The sequence below is a fragment of the Syngnathus floridae genome, chromosome 10, assembly GCF_059516105.1.
Source record: "Syngnathus floridae isolate MCC-2025c chromosome 10, RoL_Sflo_1.0, whole genome shotgun sequence".
Lineage (NCBI taxonomy): Eukaryota > Metazoa > Chordata > Actinopteri > Syngnathiformes > Syngnathidae > Syngnathus > Syngnathus floridae.
Window position 1 is genome coordinate 3,938,875 of NC_142422.1, and position 21,422 is coordinate 3,960,296.

Here is a 21,422-nt window from a genome sequence, read left to right on the forward strand (position 1 = left end):
CTACTTTTTTCTACTTTCTATTTTGACACCTTCCAACATTTCTAATGCTGATTATGAGGCAGTATATGAAACCACACATATTTAAAATACATGCAAACATTTACATATTCGTGCAATAAACATTTTTTTCCGTTTGTGTACAACAGCCGCAGTTACATATTTTAGTCACCAGATGGCGCCCGTATGCCACAACTCCATTTGATATGTTTCCCATTGAATTCTAGTGATTGGGAGTTGATCAAGGTGAGCAAGTTGTCGTGTAGAACATCTGCAGCAGGGACTTATCCAGACTTGCTCATGCAAGAAAGTTGTCAGAAGGAGTTCAGACAGTGTGACCCAGAGTGACATTCCGGGCTTGTCTGGCGCTTGCTGCCTCCTTAAACCAAACGCACAACTGTCACTGAGGCTCCTGATACGTATCAGTCATAAGCAGTGTTTATATGAAGAGATCAGTGGTGGCATTGTTCATAGGAGCATGTCTCACATTCTGTGAATACTCGGCTTCTTTGCATGTCAGCTGCAGACACGAAACAATGGGCTCTTTGTTTGTCGGCCAGCAACTTTTTTTTTTCCCCCTTCACACAACTTCAAAGGTTCCTGCAAAAGGCAAAAGGAAAGTTCATATTTAATCCCCACAGCGTCACCTTAAAAACAGCTTTGCACCGGTTGCCACAACGAAAAAAACGATTGACACGGTGCATTACCAGCCAAAATGTGGCATTAGGATCAAACAGAGGGTTTTGTACTTTACTCATAGACGCATCACCAAGCTTGGATTTAAAAAGAAATCTTAGATTGGATTCCCTCCAGTTCAAAAGTCCCTCATGTCACACATGCTTGTTAAGTGAGAAAAACGGAGGCGGTGGAGAAATACCGGAACGTCTCCAGTAAATAAAACCATAATTGCTCTGCATGAAAGTTGTGATCTTCACAAAGCTATCAAAAGTTGGTCAAGTGAAAGGAAAATAAGTCATTAGTATTGTTTCAAACTTTCTATTCCAATGACAGAGAAGCCCAAACAAAATCAAAAATGTGTTTTTGGAGCCTTTAAACACAAATATGATGTTATGCGAATATAGATGTCAATATTTTTTATGTTAATTTTCAACCTTTTCAATAATTACAGTAAAAACATGGCAGGGTTGTGATAGTGATCTGATGATGTCCTCGACGTCCTTGATCCGTTTGGTTGTTTATTGAAATTCCCTGCTTCCGTTTCCTGGCTCCTCTCCTTGCATTGTGACATTTTCCCACCGCATGTTTGTGATCCTTTCAAGGAAAGTGTCTGATGTTGCCGAAGGAAAAGAGAGGCACGCGAGGAGGATGCAGCCTGCATCCCGTAAGCTAGAATATGGGAAGCAAAGGCAATAATTAGGCGAGGCAGAACGAGTGAAGATAGACATCAATGAGATATGCAAATTTTCACGCTCATCCAAGCAGCACATATGTGAAGATCCTCACTCTGAGAACTTCCAATGATAGCGTTCAATAACATTCCAGGAAGTGGAATAAGACTGCACATTGTTAAGATAAAAAGGTCATGAGATCATCAGCTAGCTCTGCACACATAGGACCGCCCCCTCATTTGAATAATTTTTCCTTCTGCATTGTATTACCAAAATTGCCGAAATAAAAAAATAAAGCAATTAAATGAAAGCAAAAATAAATACAAAAAAAACAATTGAAAAAATAAATTAAAAAATATATAGAATACACATCAACGAAATATATAGAGCAAAATAAAAGTAAAAATAAATACAAAATAAAGATTTAAAAATATATAAATACAATAAAATTTTAATTTGATATTTTCATGAGTGGCTCAGTTTAATTTTTTTCATCCAGGATAGTAGCCCTCAAGTACCGGAGTTGGACATCTCTGCTCTCAGGGGAAAACAGTTTATTGGCATTTGTAAAAAATTTTTTTTTTTTATAACTAAGAACCTCCTGCAACCATGTCCAATCATTTGGAATATACTCTGCAGTAGAGTGGTGTGTACGGAATACACATTAATAAGTTCATGCAGCGGGGGAAAAAAAACAACAACGATGGCCCTTACATAGTCATAACATTAGGACGAGTGTGTTCTGCAGCCAGACTCCGTTTTAACACCCGCCAACAGAAACAAACCATAAAAGTGTGGAGCAGCTTTTGAAGTGCAGAACGTTCAAAGTACAGCGAGTTCTTCCAGGTTCTCCTCGACAAACAGCAGTTTATCTTTAGCACATGTGCTGCACGCTCCTTAGACTCTAAAATTGTTTTAGTGCGCCATAATCAATCGCGGGGAGAGGGAAAAAAAATCTGATCTGATGTTTGGCCAATTTTGTTGTGCAAGTTCTACAGCTTGAATCGACATTTAATGCTGCAAATGGATATTTGCAAAATGGAACTGAGCTTGGATGTTTTTCTTGATAAGAAACCAGCCGGTAGCCCAGACGGGAGATTGTTTTCAACGCTACCAAATTAGCCAATACTTGCCAGAAATTCCTGCATCTCGTTCAATGTTGGCTGCTCTTGGCAGCCTTTCTGGCTTGTTGTCATCTTGACTTTTCATCCATTTTGAAAGAACGTTCAATTCTTATATTCTTATTTTTCCCACTTGATTATGACAAGTGGAAAAAAAGTATTTCGTGGACAAGCATTTAATGGTTGTGTTTGTCACTGTACATCCATGAACAGAGGAACAAAAATAATAATCTTATTATTCTAATTAATCTAATTAAATATTTTTCGGACCAAGTGAAACTGGCAGTGTTTGTGAATGACCGGATGAATGGACATTATTCTATTTTCTATCCTAAATTTATTGAAATGTATTAACGCGAATTAATACTTACAAAACAAGTTTAGTTCTAAATCCAGTTTTTCTGTATAATGCCCAGCAAAATTTACCATCCTTTTATTTTGTAAATGCATGCTTTTGTTTTTAAAGACTTAACCGGATGCACATTGCTGTTGTGACGTCACACTTGACAAGCGCCGAGCGCGTCTGGTGGGTTTGTTCCACTTCCCAACCGCTGCACTTCCAGTCGGGCTGAGGTGAACTGAGAGGAGGGACGTCCTGCAAAAACGTCTCCCACCATCACTTTTGACGATTTCGCCGTGTTATTAGTAAAAGCGCTCAGTACTTCCTCCATGAATCAAATATTTCATTGTTGGACTTTGGATAAAGTTGGAGTTCGGCCGCAGCACAATGTGACCCACGCTTGCTGAGACACTTCGGATTTACTCGGTATCGTTTTATTGATCCAGTGACAAGAATGGGAAAATTACAGTCCAAACACGGTAAGACATTTTTTTTGGTGCATCATTTTAAAAAAACGCTTTTAAAACATGGACTAAAAAATCATGTCTGTTTTGCATGATCCAAAGCGTGCAAGCGCAGGGAGAACCCAGAAGGTTAGTCCAATGGACAAGTGCATCAAGATTATTTTGCATTGATGCGATTTTGTTAATGCTGATTTTTTTCTTTTTCTTTCAGGGGATAGTTTTGTTGTGAATGCTTTCCTCCGGAGAAGCATGGACGAGTCTGAGCGCTATGGAGGAATGGATCACAAGATGAAGAACATGCAGGTAGAGTGGATATTTAACATTTATGTAATATGGTGGTTATAATTAAGTAAATATGAATAAATAGCAAGACAGGTAAATCTGGTTTCACATATATTCTACAAACATTGGAGTTTATGTTTTTGTTTCTATACGTAAGTATTACATTTACTACTGTGATGTTTAAAAAAAAAATCCAAGAAGAAATTCTTTTACTATCAGACATTAATCTAATCTAAACATGTCACACAAGAATAAATTGTATTTCTAATTTTTAATCCGTTAAGGCATGAGTCTAGTAGTTTTCCAATAAGTTTTCCAAACTTAGGGTTGTGGTCCAAATTTTTTTGGGGGAACAATGATTATTTTTAATTGATATTTGTTGTAAATCCTTGTCCTCAATGTTCCTTTATTAGTTTCTCAATGCATTTGTCAACTTTGGCTCTAAAATTTCAAGTTTTGGAGTTTTCTAAAAAAAAAAGAATGCCAGCTTTGTGTGTGTCTGTGTGTGTGAGTTGATGCTTGTGCATTTGCTGATGTGATGAGTGTGTCAGGCACTTCAAAGTTGTCTGCTCACAACCGTGCCCCCCCCCCCCCCCCCCCCTCTTGTAAGAGGAGATGAGCACTTCTTGACTCTTAAAGGAGGAGGCAAAGTGTATTGACGACCATGCGTGAAGACCCGTGCCAAGTGTCTTGTTATTCTTTCTGACACCTCTCGCTCCTGACACAACACTGTTGCAATTTCGACCCCCCCTCCACACACCCCCACACACACTATCACAGTAGTGTGTAACATTTACTCTTGTGGCTGCTGGCATCATGCCCACCCCGCTAATCAGCAGCATCACATGACATCATTTTTTTTGAGCTACCCACAAATTGTGACTCGATGAGGGTGGGCGGTTGTAATAGTACAAAAGTCATAGATTAAATCAGGTTATTATCCGCCCACTGGTACAAATTAAAGGGGCGCTGGAGTTCACACTCGCCCTGGAGGGAAACCACCAAAGGTGCTTTCCAAATATCTCTCCATACTTCACAACAACTTTAATAGGTGCAAGTGAGAAGACATGGCTGAGTTTGTCATCACATACGTGGGACCGCATGTACCATAGTGTCGGTGGTAAAGTAAGAATAATCTTTTTTCCGTGCGTTCTTTCCCTTCCTTTCGACCACATCTGCATATTCAGCCCCTTTTCCATCTTTATCCGCGTCAGCTGTCGCAATTTTCAACAAAAAAAAAAAGTCCCTCACATGATTGTGTTGTCTATGAAGTACTTTGAGTGAAAAAATGGCTCTGCCGGCTCATACGTTATATTCATGTTGGAAATGAGGCTACAGTTGAAGTTTATTGATGTTAAGAAGTCCTCGGGGTGTTTTGAAGTCCCAGCGCAGCTCAGTTGAGAATTTATCTAGCGTAGCAAGTTTGGTGGCGCATATTTTCAAGTTGAAAGGATCAGACAGTGTCGTGTTTTGGCGATGCGATTCTTAGATTAAACGTCTGTGGCTTTAGTTTTAATTCAGGGAAAATTTAAGCAGCCTGAAGGGAATAAGCAGTAGAAAAAAATTTAATTTAAAAAGAAAAATTCTATGATTATATTTATCGATTTGCAAAGCTTTGGATGTTTTTTTAATATAATCAAATGCCATCGTTAATAGTGAAATGTAGAAAGTATCACAGAACTTTGGTGACAAAAGTATTGGGACACGGCTAACTGCTTTGAATGGAAGTTTGCTTTTGCATATCGTTCCTCACGTTTCACATCTGTTGGGTTCGGCTCCTCTTTCAGCTCCTCAGAAGACCAAAAGAAAAGTCTTGTGAGACATATTTGGAATTAAAATGAAATTAAAATCTAGGACATTAGACTTCAGAGGTTCCACTGTGTGGGAAAAATGGACTTGTGGTGTTTTTTATGGATTGAACGCTCGCTGGACTTAAATTGGCCGTTTAAGATAGATTTTCACGTGATTATCACGAGTCAACATCACAAGGGCAGTAAACACATCGTCCGAAAAGTACAGCCTGCAATTCGGAACATTTTGATGAAGCAACTGAAGAAGAGAAACATCTGGGCCCTCCTCACTAGGTGGTTTTTGTCTTCTCAGTGGCCTGCTTAATGAGCTGCAGGGACAGATAGCATTACTTGTGACTTCCAAAGAGGAGCAGATTGACCAAACATGCTATTTAGCCGCCCCCCCCCCCCCTTCCTCCTCATTGTCAAACGGGGGAGTAGGATTCCTGAGCTGTCTGGCTGCGACTTCAAAGTGCAGCTCTGAGAGTTATAAAAAGGGCTCTGATATCAGTGGAACCTCCAAACCCCCCAATCCTGACCCTTCTTGGGGAGGGGAGGGGAGGGGGGGGCGATGATGTACTGCCGGGAAAAGAAGCACAAACATGGCCCATGCCCAACGCGAGTCTGCGTAAAGCTTCTTGATAAAGCTTTAATTCGGACCCCGGCAACGTGCCGAGGCTTTGCTTTCGGAAGAAATAACAGCAGATCAAACTTGTTTCAATATTGATTTTTTTTTTCCCCCCGCAAAAGCGTGACTTCCAGTCGGCGGCTGGCCGCTTGCCTTTGCCGTGCAATCCCACTTTTGGGTGCAAAAGTGGACACCTTGACTTCAAGTCAAAAGTCTTTGCATAATGAAGGCTTTAAAGTTCCGAACCCAGTGTGGAGAAGTGAGTTCACGAGAGCCATGTGAGGGTTCACTGTATGTCACACCTCTGGAAAGATCAACAAGGTCCAAGTAAAGTGCTTCAAACAGGCTGGCTGGGATGCCCCAATAATGACAGACTAATTTGGCCTTTCAGCGCCGCCTTTTGTCTCAAGTCTTGCTCGTGGGGGAGCCAGTGTCAACACTTTACATTCCATGACAAAAAAGACCTTCAGTAGTCCACTTTAGAAAGATTAATAGGAATACACTTGGAGTAAAAAAAAAGGGCTTCAGTCGAGATCACGTTGTAAATACTCGGTGACATTAATGTTGCTGTCAAAAATTAGATTTAAAGCAGGAATAGTTTTTTTTTTAAACCCCTTTTTATTCTGTATAGCGGAAACTTATTCTGGAATACTGCTGTGTTTTGATTTCTTAGCAAAAATTTTCCAAATAAAAGAATGTTTTTAATACTATTCCTGTCAAAGCTTCGCTGAATCGACAGGCGATTAAGGTCTAAACTTAAATGATTAAAGAAAAAATTATTTTTAACATGAAAGATTCTAACAACAATACACATTTTGTGCAGATATACTGCTAAAAAAAATTTCGGATTTTTAAAGGGGCGTGGCTTAAATGGCTTCCCAGTGATGTAATTGGGTGGATGCGCCAAAATTTTCTAAGTTATATTTGATTGATATTTGAGCAGGGTGCAGTTTTATCATCATATCGGCAACTAAATTTAAATCATTAAAGTTTTTCCATCCATCTGAAAGAGTCAGTACCTAACCTGAGATTGTCATCAGATGACATAGATGTTGTACCTGCCAATCTGGATGTTAAAAAGAAATCAAATCTTTGTATTTTGTAATCTGCTTTCCACATGATTTGAAGTGCCGAAACAAAAAAAAAAGCACCACCCGAGACGCGAAAATGGCAGAGAGGAGACATAAAGGTGTGCGCTGGTATATATGTAGCTCTTTTTAAACAGTCTTGAAGGCATTTGGAGGGTCTGTTTTTTTTCCAACCCCCCCCCCCTAAAATGGCTTCACAAGAAGGCGAGCTGTGAGCCTTCATCTCTGAATGAAAAGCATGTGGCTGGCATCCAGAACAGCGGGGTCTTTCAGCACGGCCCCGGCAGACATCTGTTCCTGGTTTGTACTGAAAAATCCTGGAGCGGGGAAAGGGGCTGCGGTGGGAAGGGGGTGGAAGAGGAAAAGAGGAGGAGTAGGGATTTAAGCGTGCTTTTTTTTCTTTGGGGAGATATCGAAGGGGTTTTAGAGGTATCGATGGCAGTGGGGGGCAACATCTGCCTCACTTCAACACCGGTTCGGTTCAATTAGGTTAGCTGAGAACTAAAGTTTTCTCTTTTGTCACAAACTATTGTGTAGTTAAATAAATCACTTTTTGGTGGTACCACCCGCAGGCAGGGAGGAACGCAACAATTGTTTCCGAGTAGTGTGAAACATGAAGTACAAGTTTGATTGATTTGGTGATTTAGTTTGTTGGATGATCGGTTAGCGGGATAAGCTAACGTTAGCGCTGTGAGAAGATTTCCCAAAAATGGCATTTAAATGTCAAGTCTGGTTGAAATGGCCACAGATTTGAAAAGCAGAAAATTTTTGTGTCGTAGGGAAAAAATAAAAAAATGAGAAAATGTGGGAAAAAAAATGTCTTCAAATTAAAACATTTAAATTTTGGTACCTCACCCAATAAGGGCGCATCCCAATTCCTGTGTGCTGACTTTTTCCAACAGAGGCCACCATTATTATTTCAAGCTGAACTTTCCCGAACCTCTTCATACAAACGTCTTTTCATCTCACCATCCCTTCCTTCATTTAATCGTCAACCAACAAGCGCATCACTCCACACTTTAGTGTCTGTTTATCTTTTTCGATGCCGATTGCCAAATCCAGAGTTCACCGTCGGTGTAAACATCATCACCATGGCGGCTTCTCCACTCATCACCAGCACGAGATGCTTATTTAGCCGCTCTTTCATGTCGCTGGCGTTCACATAAGCGTCACCGCGACGCCTCTGAGTCAGAGGGCGAGTCTCACCCACTTGGTGTGTTTGATGGAAAGAGGCATTACATGTCCATGAGGGTATTTTGGAATAGTTTCAACACAGCTCCATTGTAACACGTTGGAGGACAGAAACATCTGACACTTAAAATAGCAATGACCTCTGACAAGGCCGAACAATCCCAAACATGTTGGTCTGACGTGACTGGATTGAGAAATCATTGTCATGCTGTGTCAGTCCAGTTGGTTGCAACAGATCATATCACGATGTAATCTTTCATGTTTATTAAATAAATAACAAACGGCAATTCTCATAACTCAAAACATGCGTATCTCAAATCATCTTTTCCCATTGAAATGAATGAAAATGCCAATAATACGTTCAAAACTTCTTGTTCAAAAGCCCAACCCCAAAAAGTTGGCTCAATTTGTACAAAACAATCTGGAAAGTTGGGTCAACTTGACCCAAATAGTGGCTCTGTTTTTTTTACGCATATTTGGTTATTTTCAACCTCACTGGATTTAGAGTGTATGTAAGTGTCCCATAGATAGTTTGAAAGTGGCAAACCAAATCCAAACAAATAGAATCGCTACTTGTCAAGAAAAGAGCTTTTAAAGCATTCCTCAGCATATGTCGGCGTTGCATGTCCAAATTCTCAGTACTAATACAAAAAAATGTGCCTTGTGACGAGCATGAAAGAATCTCATCAGCGTCAAGTTCTCAGACAGCTCAAAGGGAATATTTTTAGACAAGAGACACGCTTTCATTATTATCAGAGCTGTTATCTTCATGGAATTAAGTTGTCGCCTTCTTTCTCCGCCGGCCGACAGCGGTGCTTTGAAGTCACTTGTGTCTTGTCGCTTCTTTTCATGCCGTTGACGCCGTTTGCCGCTTCCGGACTTTAAAGAGTATCTATGTGGAGCTTCACGTTAGACGTCGTTTGCATGTGACTCACAAAATTAACTGGAAAAATAAGTCTAAATAATAAATCGAATTTATCGTTTAAAATTATTTGCCATTTCTAATTTTGCTGACCACTTGCAATACCACCACGGACCACTAGAGGACCGCTGGTTGACAGTCATCCAATCATACCTTTATGGGCTTCATTTTTAAAAATCTTCTGACTAATTTAGACTAGACAGCAGGTTACTTTAATTTTCCCAGCATGCTTTGCGTGGCGGCAAGGCAGGGGACAAGATGCCAGCTCCGTCGAGGGTTAACGCCGGTCTGTCTCTCTCCTCTCGTTCGCTGCCAGAGGAAAGAAAATACCTGAAGCTGAAGCCCTGTGCTTAATGCTGACATTTTTGGCAAAAGCATCTGGATCCAAGTCTGTGTTTGATCTTGTTGCGTCTCCCGGCCAAGTAAAACACCGGGAGACTCAAAGGTTATTACATTTTAGTGTGTAAGGTATGTTTCCACATAAACCCCCTGTCCCCCCGCCTCTTCCTTAGAAAGTTGCTTCTCATTTCCAAGTGGACTTTATTTCGCAATCCTTGGATCAGTCAGGGGAATATTTTTTTTTTTCTTCCCCCCACTAATGAGCGGTGGAGACGTTATTATGGGCATTTCTAATTGCACACACACGACATCTTCAGTGATGTCTGTGAATGCGATGAGCTCACTAAAGGCCGCTGCTTGGAACCTTCTCGCATGTTGTCTCTTTAAATATTTGTAAATGGAGGCCTCTTATTTATTTTTGGAAAGACCCCTTTATTGGATCAAAATGTGGTTTTGTTTCTATGAATGGAAACTTGAGATTGTCTCCATAGAGGTCAGACCGCGACCTGACATATATTTCACAATAGATTTTCAGTCAGGGGAGGGGTGGGGGGGGGCTAAAACAGCAAAGGACATTGTTCATCGTAAATCTAGGTAGGATCAGACGTTTTCGTCGCTTGTCGAGAGCATAAATAGCAGTGGCGCAATTGCAGTATTTAGTATGCAATTACTTTTTGTTTTTTCAGCCTGTCATGTAACTCTTCACATTGTGATGCAATATGCATCCAACTTTGTTATTCTTGGAGGAAAAAAAAAACAAACCTCAGACAGTCCCCCCTCTGAATGCTTCGAAACTTCATCCTCGCTCCACATTCCTCAAGCTGACGCCCTGCTAGGTCGGAGGCATGGAGAATGAAACCACACACGACACAAACCCCTCGACTTCCTGTCGACTTAATGAAAAAAAAGAAAAGATGTGTGGAGGCCATACATTGTTTCCTCGATATATTCTCCTTCCCTTGATTTTCATACATTTGAAACCCTGGAGGACTTATCCTCTTCTCCGCTCCGAGCTTCCCCCCACCTTCCAAACGTACACATGTGTAAGTATCGCTTTTACTCTCCTCATAAAATGCCACAGCCCCATCTGAAAGTGGTTAGCTGTCGAAACACTCGAGCGGCTTCAAAGCTCGCAAATGGGCTACGCAGACAGTGCACATCACATTGAAGGGGGGGAGGCAGGGGGGGAGACAGCAAACTAGCTGTCCCCCCCCCCGTCATCCAAACCTACATTACATTAAGAGGAAGTGGGATGTAAAATTGGAATTTACACTCGGAAGAAAGTCGACTACAAAGTTTCTGATGACATTAAAATGAGATGATGAAACAGCGCTGAATGAAGTCTCTGTTTTCATTTCCTCTGAAGGCGGCCTTCTTTAACCCCCCCCCCTCCTTCTAGCCCCCACCCATTTCTTTCCTGAGGCCCGTCCACTTCAAAAGCTGACCCCAGCCCCTTAGCGCCATGTAACGTGTTTACCTAAAGGCTCATTTCAAATAAACAGCAGTTCTCCGTCCCTCACCCAGACGCCATTTGCTTCACGGGAGGTGCTCCACAAACAAAGTGGGAAAACAACACATTACAAAAGGAAAAAAATATCGGAATGTACGTCTTAGACTTTACAGTTTCTGCTTTTGAGGCCGTCTTCACCGAAAATAATTCATATTAACTATTTAAATCAAAAACAGCTGATTGATGTGAATGAGAAAATGGTAAAAAAAAAAACTTAAAGCTTATAACTTAAAGCTTATAACTAGCACCTACTTCCGCATGTTGATGCGGGTTGGGTTGATCCTATCAAGAATGCCAGTGTATCGGAATATCTTGCCCCCCCCCTCCCCCTCCCACCTGTGCTTGTCTTTGAGGACTCCTCCATCCTGGTACTTCTCCGATTATCTCATCGCTTTCAAGCCCCTCTCTCGCACATCACCACCTCCTCGTTTTTTTTTATCAATACTCAAAGTGTCTCACTTTGTGCTTTTAAGTGGACTGCCTGCCTCCAGACTTTCTTGCACAGCCAGACTCGGTCGCTCGTTCGTGCGGATTGAGCATCGGAGATAAGATAAGAATACTCCAGCACAACTCACGAGCCAATCCAAAAGACTCGGTTCGCAATAATCGAGGCTTTGAAAAAAGCAGCCCCCCCCCTCTCAACTCTCCGTGCGCTCTGCTGCAAAAGCTGAGAAGGAGGCGGAGCCGCGCTTGAGCTGCCCTCTGCACCATTGCCTTTTCATCTCCGCTTTTGCCATGGATGAATTACGTTCCTGAATTTCACACTGGGGAAACGTGTTTGGTGCACACACAGCTTTTGCCTGTCAGGTCACCAAAGTGCAGACACGGCCAGCAGAAGCGAGCAAAATCGGCCAAATGTAGACTTTGTACGCCGTCTTGCCAGTTCAAAGACATTTATCCTCATGGGTTCCCCCCCCAACTCACCAGTAATTTCCTTTGAGAATAATTCATGAAAAATTTGGGTTGCCTGACTTTGTTGCATCGGTAATCGACCTACACACCACTCTAATTTTTCGACGTGTTCGGTGATTTCGAACCAAGAGAGATCGAGAAATTGACAGGTGTGCCACGTGGAATCATTTATTAATTACACTTTTTTTTGGCGATCGTCCATGTTTCAAATCAAGACATACCTTCACATCATCTAAACATGACCGCCTCTTCGTCCCGTTGACCCCGCTACGACCCCTCGTCTACTTCCAGCCTTGTGAGGAACTTCGCAGCTTGGAATCAAGCCTGTTCTCGCAGGGTCAGGAATTTTTGCGGTATTCCCTAAACTGGCAACTGTGGCAGACAGTCGGGGAAGGGAGTTAGTTACTCAAAATATCCAAATAAGACGAGAGACGCAAAACACGTGCTGGGAACTTCTTTTGTTCGCTGCAACATGTGTTTAGGAGATTTTCCCTAAAACATGCTGGCAAGCTTCGTACCCCAGACAGGACATGTTAGATTTTTTTTTTTTTAGACTGTGGCCACAATGTAAATATATCACAAAATACTAATTTGTGGCCGGTTAGCTAGAAACAGTTAGCTTGAGGTAAAACCCCGAATAAAACTAAACAATAGACAGGAATGGTAAGACTTAAATTAATGATTGAATTTTATTTTGAAAAGCCCGGCGTTGCAAGGAATCAGTTGTATTTCCTGCGCTATCTTCTAAAACCAGATTCTTCTCTATTCCACACTTTTCTTGTCTACTTTTGTTTCTCGAGTATAGCACTAAGCTACAGAACATCCAACCGTGTCCCTTTGCCCCAGTGTACCTCCCAAATGGAAGTGTGGAGCGTTCACGCTACATTACTCGCTGATTGGTCACGGCCGCATGATCGCCTCTCATCATCGGCGCTCATTTGGATCCGCACTTCTCTTTGTAACTTACCCGCCGGGAGTGGTGACAAGTGGACTGTAGAGCTGCGGTCTTGACCGTGAAGCCGCTCTTATCCCTCTGGAAGGCATGTTCCGGAAACCCAGCGGGAAGCTTATCCAGCAACCCGCAAGCCGTTAACAGCATGAGTGCCGCAAAAAAAAAAAAAGTCATTGTGGATTACACGGACAAGCATCTCTCAAGTGTGCGCCGTTGCCGCTCTTCTCAATGCAGCTGTCCTTCCCCGACGTGGTTTGTTTACATTTCTCAGTCACCCACAGGAGCTCTGGAAGGCCCCCGGCAAGCCCCCGAAACCACAAAGCCTCACCCCTATGAAGTGCCGACCGGCTTTTTTAAATCCGAGAGTGGAATCCCACGCAGCTTAACAAAACAAGCGGGGGGGGGGCGGAAAAAAACTAGTGTCGGCGCTTATCTCGCAGGTGACAGCCATTCCAAGTGACATCTTCTTTGCTAGACAGACAGCCCACCACAAACGGGGAGAGTGATCGTGTTGAAACGGAGCAGAGGGCGCTTACGAATCACTCCGACTTTGAGCATCCCTCGCATGTCGTATTTTTATAGGAAAACATTTTGTGGCTCACCAACCATTTCGCTGCGGGAAAAACGAGAGCACAATGACCTCCCCAGCAACTTGTGGTTCCTTCTTCTGTGGGCCCGTACGAGTACTAGTAATTTTAGCCCCGAGCGTCCCAGAACTTACTGGGACTTCCACAGTAGCCTCTTTTGTTTTATTTTGTACTTTGTCATACTCATATGACTACTCAGAATTATTTTGTGTAGTTGATAGAAAAGTTATCATCAGCAACTTTTACACGATTAGGCTTCTGGTGTCTTTTGTCAAAATGAAATCAGAATTTATTTTGAAAATTCATATTGAAAGATGGGCTGGGAATGAAATAAAAATCATATTATTGTATTGACGGTTTAAAGTACTAATATACTTTTGGGTGGGGCATCCAAAAACTGTTCACTACATTACTGGCTAATAAATCCACTTTCTCTTCCAACGACAGTGTCGTACAACAAAAATAATTCGTCATTCAATCACTATAAAACTTTATAACGCAAATAAAATTTAAGCTATCTCGCAGACACAGCAATGGAGGCCAACATGAGATTGTTTTTCATTTCATAGCTTTTCCACTTTTCTTCTTGGGAGACTTCATAAGGATCTGTCTTAACGGCAAATGGAAAAATAAGACATGCCACGCACGTCTACTTGGTAGGTGGAATAGCAAATGAGATTAAAACACGCATAATAAAGAGTATGAGCTTATTTATGCACGTTAAGTTTGCAGTCTGGCTGTGTCATGCTGTTAGCATTAGCATTTAGCATCCTAATATGGTTTCATACATCAGTGCTTTTTGATGAGATTTTTTTATTTTGAAAATTCTTTTCCAAGCTGTCTCAGAGCTTTGGAATGTGCATCAAATGCTTACTTTTTTCTTTTTTTTTTTACTGTGAGTGACAGACAAGTTGATTAAAGTGCCGTTTTCTCCTAAACCCTTCAAAAGGAGACAAGAGCTTCTCCGCATGACTTTTTATAAGAGGTGGAGTCCCTTCGGGCCCTGGTGGGATTGGCGTCCTCTTCAGCTCAGCCGCAACCTGGCACTTTGAGGTCTTCTGTGTTGTTTAAAGGCCCCCGTGGAATGTGGAACAAATCTGTTCAGCTTTATCGGCCTGGATGCGCTCCCCATTGGCTGGACTTGAGAGCCAGGGGCCTGCGCGGGAGCTTACAGAATTTCACATGGAGGCCACAAACAGAGGCACATCCTGTTTGAGGCCAAACGCCTGTCGTGTTCCTTGCTTGGCGCCTCCTCCTTCTTCGACGAGGTGTGTGTCAACGTGATTTCCGAGTCCTCCGTTACATCACGTTGCTATCAACATTAATGAAGCAGATACGCGGTGGCTAGCTAATCTTATGCCGTCCAGCAGGTCAAATCAAAGTGAGAGGGAAGGGGAGGGGGGGAGCAGGTGACTTTTAGTGCTTTAGGTGCGCTTATGTCAATGGCGAAGCATTCTCATCAAAAGCTCCCCTCGCAGCTGTTGTTATACAAGGCCCGAAGAGGCTTCACCCCCTTGTGATTCATGTCCTGCCAAGAGAGAAGTTCTGCCTCCTGTTTGACCTCAACCAGAATCCCGCTGGCCTGTAAAAGAGTCCGACGATCTCCGCCACATGGAGCCTGTCCAGATGACAGCGCGGGTGTTCTGTTCTCATCTCGACCCCATTTCGGGAAAGTCAGGCCAAAATTCCACGTTAAATTCCATAACTGACCTAACTCGTCGTTTTAAGATCGAAATGGATTGACAATCGATACGTGCTGAAACGAACGTTGACTCACCACCATAATTAGGTCGAGGCCATCCATTCATTGTTCTTTTACCGTCTCGCCAACCCGAACATCATCTTTGCTATGTCTTCAGTTTAAACACATCTGGTTTTGAGTCAAGGCCAACTTGGTTTCTCCTGGAATGGAGGTCTTGTTCTGCCGCCTTCTCCGGTTTCATCGTGCGGTGACGAATGTTTACAAAACGGGGTTCCTTTTCTTTACGCTGACACCAGCGGAGCTGTGTTTCCGTTAGCAATTAGCTTCCATCCGATCACACACGATTAATAGTCCGCCCGAGGGCTTCGAAAGGATTTCCCTCGGTGCCTTCCGTAAGGTGTCAGGTGACTTTTGAGTATGTCACCTTAGACACTTTTGAGGAAATGACTGAGATCTTGTTTGGACAAGGGAAGAAGAGCTGCACTGTACAAGTTGTGTGGACACTAATTACACAATTTCAAAAAGCCGCATTGACTGGAAAATATGAGGAAGCCTCTTGATGATATCCAGTTTTTCTTTTTTTTTTCCCAGCATACATTATATTTGGACTTCTGCTGTGATTTCTACCCTGAGGCCAGAAGAACTCTTTTTCTGCTAGCCTGTTTTTATTTTGAAGATTTTCAAAACATGATACGTGTTGAGTGCGGGTGTGGAAGAACAAAGGTGTGTACTGTTTTCCAGTGGGAGGATGGGGGGTGCCTAATGTCACCTGGTAGGGAGAAATAAAAGCTCCCCCCCCACCCTCGGTTACCTTCACCCACATTAAAGTCTGCCAGTCCAAGCTGAAGCTGCTTGGCAAGCGTGAACAAACATCACACGCTTTTCAGGCGCTTTTACAAGTTCGTCCCGTCACTGCATCGACTTGTCATCTCCGATCGGAGATTAGCCTCACCTAGCGTGATCTGATAACGAAAGAATGGCAGAGGCGAGATGCCAGACGCTTAATTGCACATGTGGCTGGCAGATTTGGAGGCCGACACCGTGGGCGATTTCGATGCCTTGCGTTTCGATGTTAAACTGCAGACGGCGGTCAGACGCGCTCGGCTCTCTCATTAGTTCGCTCGGCGGAAGGAACGTTGGTTTGTTACGGCTTCTCGAATCTCCATTTTAATTGGAGGACGTTTTTTATTGTTTGTTTCATGACAATCCCCCTCTCGAGCGTGCTTTGCTGCATCTGACGACCTTTTCATGTTTGAGCTCTCTCTCTCTCTCTCTCTCTCTCTCTCTCTCTCTCTCTCTCTCTGTCTCTCTCTCTCTCTCTCTCTCCACGCCAAAACTACAAAAATAACTGCAAATGCTACAATATAAATGTCACTTTGTAAAGAAATATGGCACTCATGCGTACCAACCGCTGTTCTTTTCAAATCCCCTTTGTCAGCATGCATGCGGTTTCATAATTGTTTATAATTAAGCCAGTCAATCTGCTGGACATTCAAACGGGACATTAAATGTACAGGAACTGGCTTTTTATACCTATTTTGAAACATTTCCATTTTATAAAAAGGATGATTTTGTGTCAAATGGCCCTTAAGGCACTCGGGAGGGCAACAAAACCACAACGTTTGTCGAACCTCCTCCAGGTCTTAGGCAGAGGTCCCAGTTAGCAGAAGATAGTCCCTATCTATCTCCTGTTAGGCTAAGCACATCCTCTTCTGGTATCTGGTCCTCTCCCATCTTTGTTCCTCTTATCATCCCTTTCCTCCTTTGTGCCTTCGCTGTTTTTATTCCCTTACTTCCTGCCCCCCTTAATGCTTCACTCCCAATCTGATTTCTCCACAAAAGTCTCATGTGGCCAATTTGCAGCGGGTGTTCAAACCTTGACCCCGTGTTGGGATTGCTCCCCCCCCCTCTCCATATTGGCAATGAAGGTCAGGGCTAGATTAGAGGCTGGAGCACTCGTCCTGTGAAGTGGAGAGTAATCACGGTTTCTGAGATTGTTAAATAGAACCACAGGCCCTGCTGTTGTCATTACGCTGGAGAAAGAGAGGAAGGGGAGAGGAGGGGGGGCGGGGGGGGGGGTCCTTTACCTAAACGCATGCAGATGTTGAAACTCACACGCAGTACATGCAGTTCTTTTGTTTTTCTCGCATCTATCTGGTTTTTATTTGCCTCCTTGCAGTGGGCCTCCTTGAGATTTGATTTCAAAGTGCGGGGCAGCGAACATGACGTAAATAAGATGAATCATTTGTTGTTTGATTTCTTACGGCTTTAAGGCTTGTGCTGTATTTAATTGTCATTGTTTCCACAATCTCGATGTAATTGAAGTGTGTGTATGAGCTTGTGCGCATTAACACATGTGGTGTGGGTCTGTTTTTATGTAGAATGTGGATTATTCCCATATGACAGCATTCGCTCCTTCACTGTGCCCTCTTCCGCCATTTTACCTTACGCAGAATAATAGAATAATAAAATTATTCCCCCGTTCAAAATAAACATACTTATTTTAAAAATAGTTAAACTTTTCGCCTCTTTCATCAAGAAATTCTCGCCTTGCATTTTCTCTAAGAATCAAAGTTGGCCGAGTGAGCGCTCACAAGATGAATTGCAGCTTCACCATTTTTTTTTTTTTTTTTTTTTTGATGGATGCAAGAGCCCGTTTGAAGGCTTGGGGGGGGAATCTTAAATCCTTGCCTGCGCTTACTTGTATCCCAGACATTGAAACACAATCAGCGTGGTGCATGTTTCAAAGTGTTTGGCCGCAGTGTAGCACCGACCGTGTAGGCCGTCTTTCTTTTTTTTTTGCACACATCTGACGAGGAAATGTTTTTGCCTGAAATGTTTATTTTTTCTGTGTCTGAGGTCTGAACTGTATATTCACTCCACATCTCTGATCTTCCTCTTTTCCTCCCAGGAGTTTTCAAATGGGCATCTGAAAGCAGGTCACCTCGCAGATCAACACTGCCCCCTTGAGGGTAAGTTGGGAATGACTCGCTCATGTAATTGAATGGAAAAGAAATAAACAAAAATAATAAATAAATAAATAAATAAATTTAAAAAAATAGAAAAGAATAAATAAATAAATTGAATAAATTTAAATAATTTAAATAAATGTAAATAAATAAATAACTGTGTATCTCATGACAGTGGCTCTCCCTCCTGAGAAGGTGGACGGCTGCGAAAACTACCTTCAGTACCTTCACGCGGAGGACGGGGAGCGAGAAATAAAAGCCAACGGGAAGAAACGCATCAGTCTGGATGTAAGTCTAAACTGTGATAGGAATTCAAATTGTCATCATGACAAAAAAAGCAATAGGAAGGCAAAAGTTGTTCGAATCAAACCAACGCGGTCTTACGCTGCAGCTGCATTTGAGCACCGCTTCCGTTTTTCCTCCAGTTAAAACTATTTACAGGAAGAATGGAATGTATTGTGGGTTCCTGGACATCTGTATGTACAGTAAACCGCTCCAGAACAAATTACAACTTGGGATCGGCTTCCATGTTTCAAATGCTTTTGTGATCAGTCCTGACCGCATTGTGCTTAAGAGACATTATATAGCCATAAAGGGCGGCTTCTCCTCAGGGCCCCATCGCTCATAAATGCATGCTGCTTTTTCACACAGTGGGCCTTTAGAAAACCAGATGTTTGCCTCTTGGAGTTTTCAATCTTCTATTATTTTTCTATTAGTGAATCAAAGCTACTATCAAAAATTGGTAGCTGCAGAATGTTATTTTTTTGCCACCTATCAATTTTCTATAACAGTATGTATCAAAAGTCGGACTACTCAAAGATTAAATACTCGTATTGGTTTTTGTCTAAAAAAAAAGTGGAATCGGATATCCCTTGGGTGAAACATACTGAGGGCTGTGGCTTTTCCCCTTTAGTCGTATAGGTTTTGCTGCCCTCTTGTGGCATGTAAGATGTAATGCAGTTTCCCAAACGCATCTGCAAATGAGTAGAGATGAATACAACGAGGGCAAACAGGGTGTATTTATTAAAAATAAGTCATTATGATAATCGGATGTATCTCCAGGACTTGGAGTGTGATGTTTCCGTGGAGGATGACAACCGCCAGGAGTGGATATTCACACTTTACGACTTTGACAACAGTGGCAAAGTGACAAAGGAGGTGTGTGTGTTTTCAAGTCAGGGTAGGCGAGTTTAAATCTGCCACGTCTTAAGAAAACTTGTGTTTATTTATTTTAGTTGTCACTGTAACCCATTTTGGATCATCAGCTAAAACGTGTTTTTTTTTTCCCTGTTCTCGCAGGATATGTCCAGCTTGATGCACACCATCTACGATGTGGTGGACGCCTCGGTTAATCACTCCTGCCATAATAAAAGCAAGACGCTCCGGGTCAAGCTGACTGTCACGCCGGAGCCTAAATGCCACAAAAAAGAAACAGGTAGAACAAATAGCGTCTTGGCGAAGGATAAAATTAAATGTTTTTATTATTTAAAAATTGAAAAAAAAATTCAAAATTATATATATAATTATTAAAAATTATACATATAATTAATAATACATAATTTAATTAATCATTAATTGTCAATTAATTAATCATGAATTATTCTGTGTCTTTTCTTAGATCGCAATCACCAAGAGGAGAGTCGTCCATCTGTCAAGCGCATGTCTGCCTACATCAGGTCAGTCAGATAATAATTGCACACATCACATAAAAAGTTATATTTCACAATTTACACTTCCTGTACTTCCATTTTGATTTAAAGCAGCAGAGGGCAAAGCAACGAGGCCCCGCCCACTGAAGGCCAGCATTACTGTGTGGACGAGAACACAGAGCGGAGGAATCACTATCTGGATTTAGCTGGTATAGAAAACTACACCTCCAGATTCGAAGGTAGTTTGCGTCACAAGCACACTTTGATTCGAATACGATCTTGCCTTCTCAAGCTGGGACGTGTTTTTCAGGAACGACGATCCCTCCCCAGGAGAATCAAGGCCGAAGCTCCCAGAGCCAGAGCCGCTCTCGTTCCCACGAGCCGGAAGCGCAACTCCTCCATCAACGGCGTTCGCAGGTCATCGGCGACTCTTACAACCCGGCCGAGTTTCGGGGGAAAGGCACACAGTTTGTGAAATCCCCCAAGGGAGCTAACAAAGGAGGGAATAGCGCCGGCGGTGGCGGGAAATCCAACAAATGCCACGGCCACCATCCTCCTTTGCAAAACATGTCGCACGGTGGCGGGGGTCAGGATGTATACCACTTACCACACCAGGTCCAAGCGTCCGGCCACCATCAGCACCCTCTACAGTACAGTCACAGCAAACGCGTCCGAGCTAAAGCCCGCGAGGCGCTTTCCCCTACCAAAACGCCGCTTTCCCCGCAGCCTCACCCCCAGGTTGCACCCTCTGTGCTGCCAGGCTTGGAGAGAGAGCAAATGTCCGGCCCCCAGGGGAGCCCGGGCTTTGTGGTTCCTGTGGTTCAGCGCCACGAGCACCACCATCATCATGAACATCACCACCACCACCACTATCATCATTACCACCAGACATGACCGCTTCTGCGTGCATGTCTAGCGTACAGGACCAAGCACCACTCCCAGTCGAGGATCTTCGTACTCGCCTCATGTAAGCTCTACAGATTATATCCTGACATGTATGGAGGAGTTTCTATTGTGATGGCCAGATGTTGTGGACCTGAAGAATTTCAGCTTAGATTTTCCTTTTTTTTTTTTTTAAATCATCTTTTCTGGGACTGCTGAAGCTTTTTAGTAAGAAGAGCATACACACATACCAGAAAGTCAAAAAGCAGGAGAACTTTGTCCCCTCCTGATGCTGTTCGCCATCCCTGGAAGAAAAATGACGTTCTTAGGAGACCTCTCAAAAAAAAAAAAAAAAAATGGATCTCAGGTGTAAAGGTGCTGCTTTTCTACAGAGGCCTCTTTGTCCGTGGACTGAGGGGGATTTGGAGTTAAAATATGGGTTTCTAAAATCACCACTGCCAGTTTTTACGCAAAAAAATATCTTGCTATATGTACTGTATAAAATATATATAAATATATATAAATATAAACACATTTTACTGTATAATTATGATACTATATATGCATATGTCATCATGATTATAATTATGCATATATGTATGTTGTCTTTTATATAATATAATAAACATTATAAAATTCATGTTATTTATTTGTCCGTTTGGATGTTTAGTTTATTAATTTATTTTTATTGCCAAAAAAATGTCATCTTTTACTTTTTAAGGTATGGCGTCGAGCAGATTAACCGGAT

General features: G+C 42.4%; 1 protein-coding gene across 2 annotated transcripts; it reads left to right on the plus strand.

The window, feature by feature from the left end:
- The first annotated feature begins 2,843 nt into the window (after positions 1 to 2,843).
- Positions 2,844 to 21,319, plus strand: nkd2b (NKD inhibitor of WNT signaling pathway 2b). 2 transcript variants are annotated; one of them, XM_088387552.1, is made up of 10 exons: positions 2,844 to 3,286; positions 3,374 to 3,400; positions 3,483 to 3,574; positions 18,086 to 18,146; positions 18,319 to 18,431; positions 19,206 to 19,301; positions 19,443 to 19,578; positions 19,762 to 19,819; positions 19,904 to 20,031; positions 20,103 to 21,319. In XM_088387552.1, exons 1-10 carry the CDS (start codon positions 3,262 to 3,264, stop codon positions 20,684 to 20,686), a joined length of 1,320 nt encoding a protein of 439 aa, XP_088243678.1. In that variant the 5' UTR covers positions 2,844 to 3,261; the 3' UTR covers positions 20,687 to 21,319. The 2 variants fall into 2 exon arrangements, with proteins under 2 accessions (XP_088243678.1, XP_088243679.1); XM_088387553.1 differs by having other exon boundaries at positions 2,852 to 3,286; positions 19,907 to 20,031.
- The last annotated feature ends 103 nt before the right edge of the window (positions 21,320 to 21,422 follow it).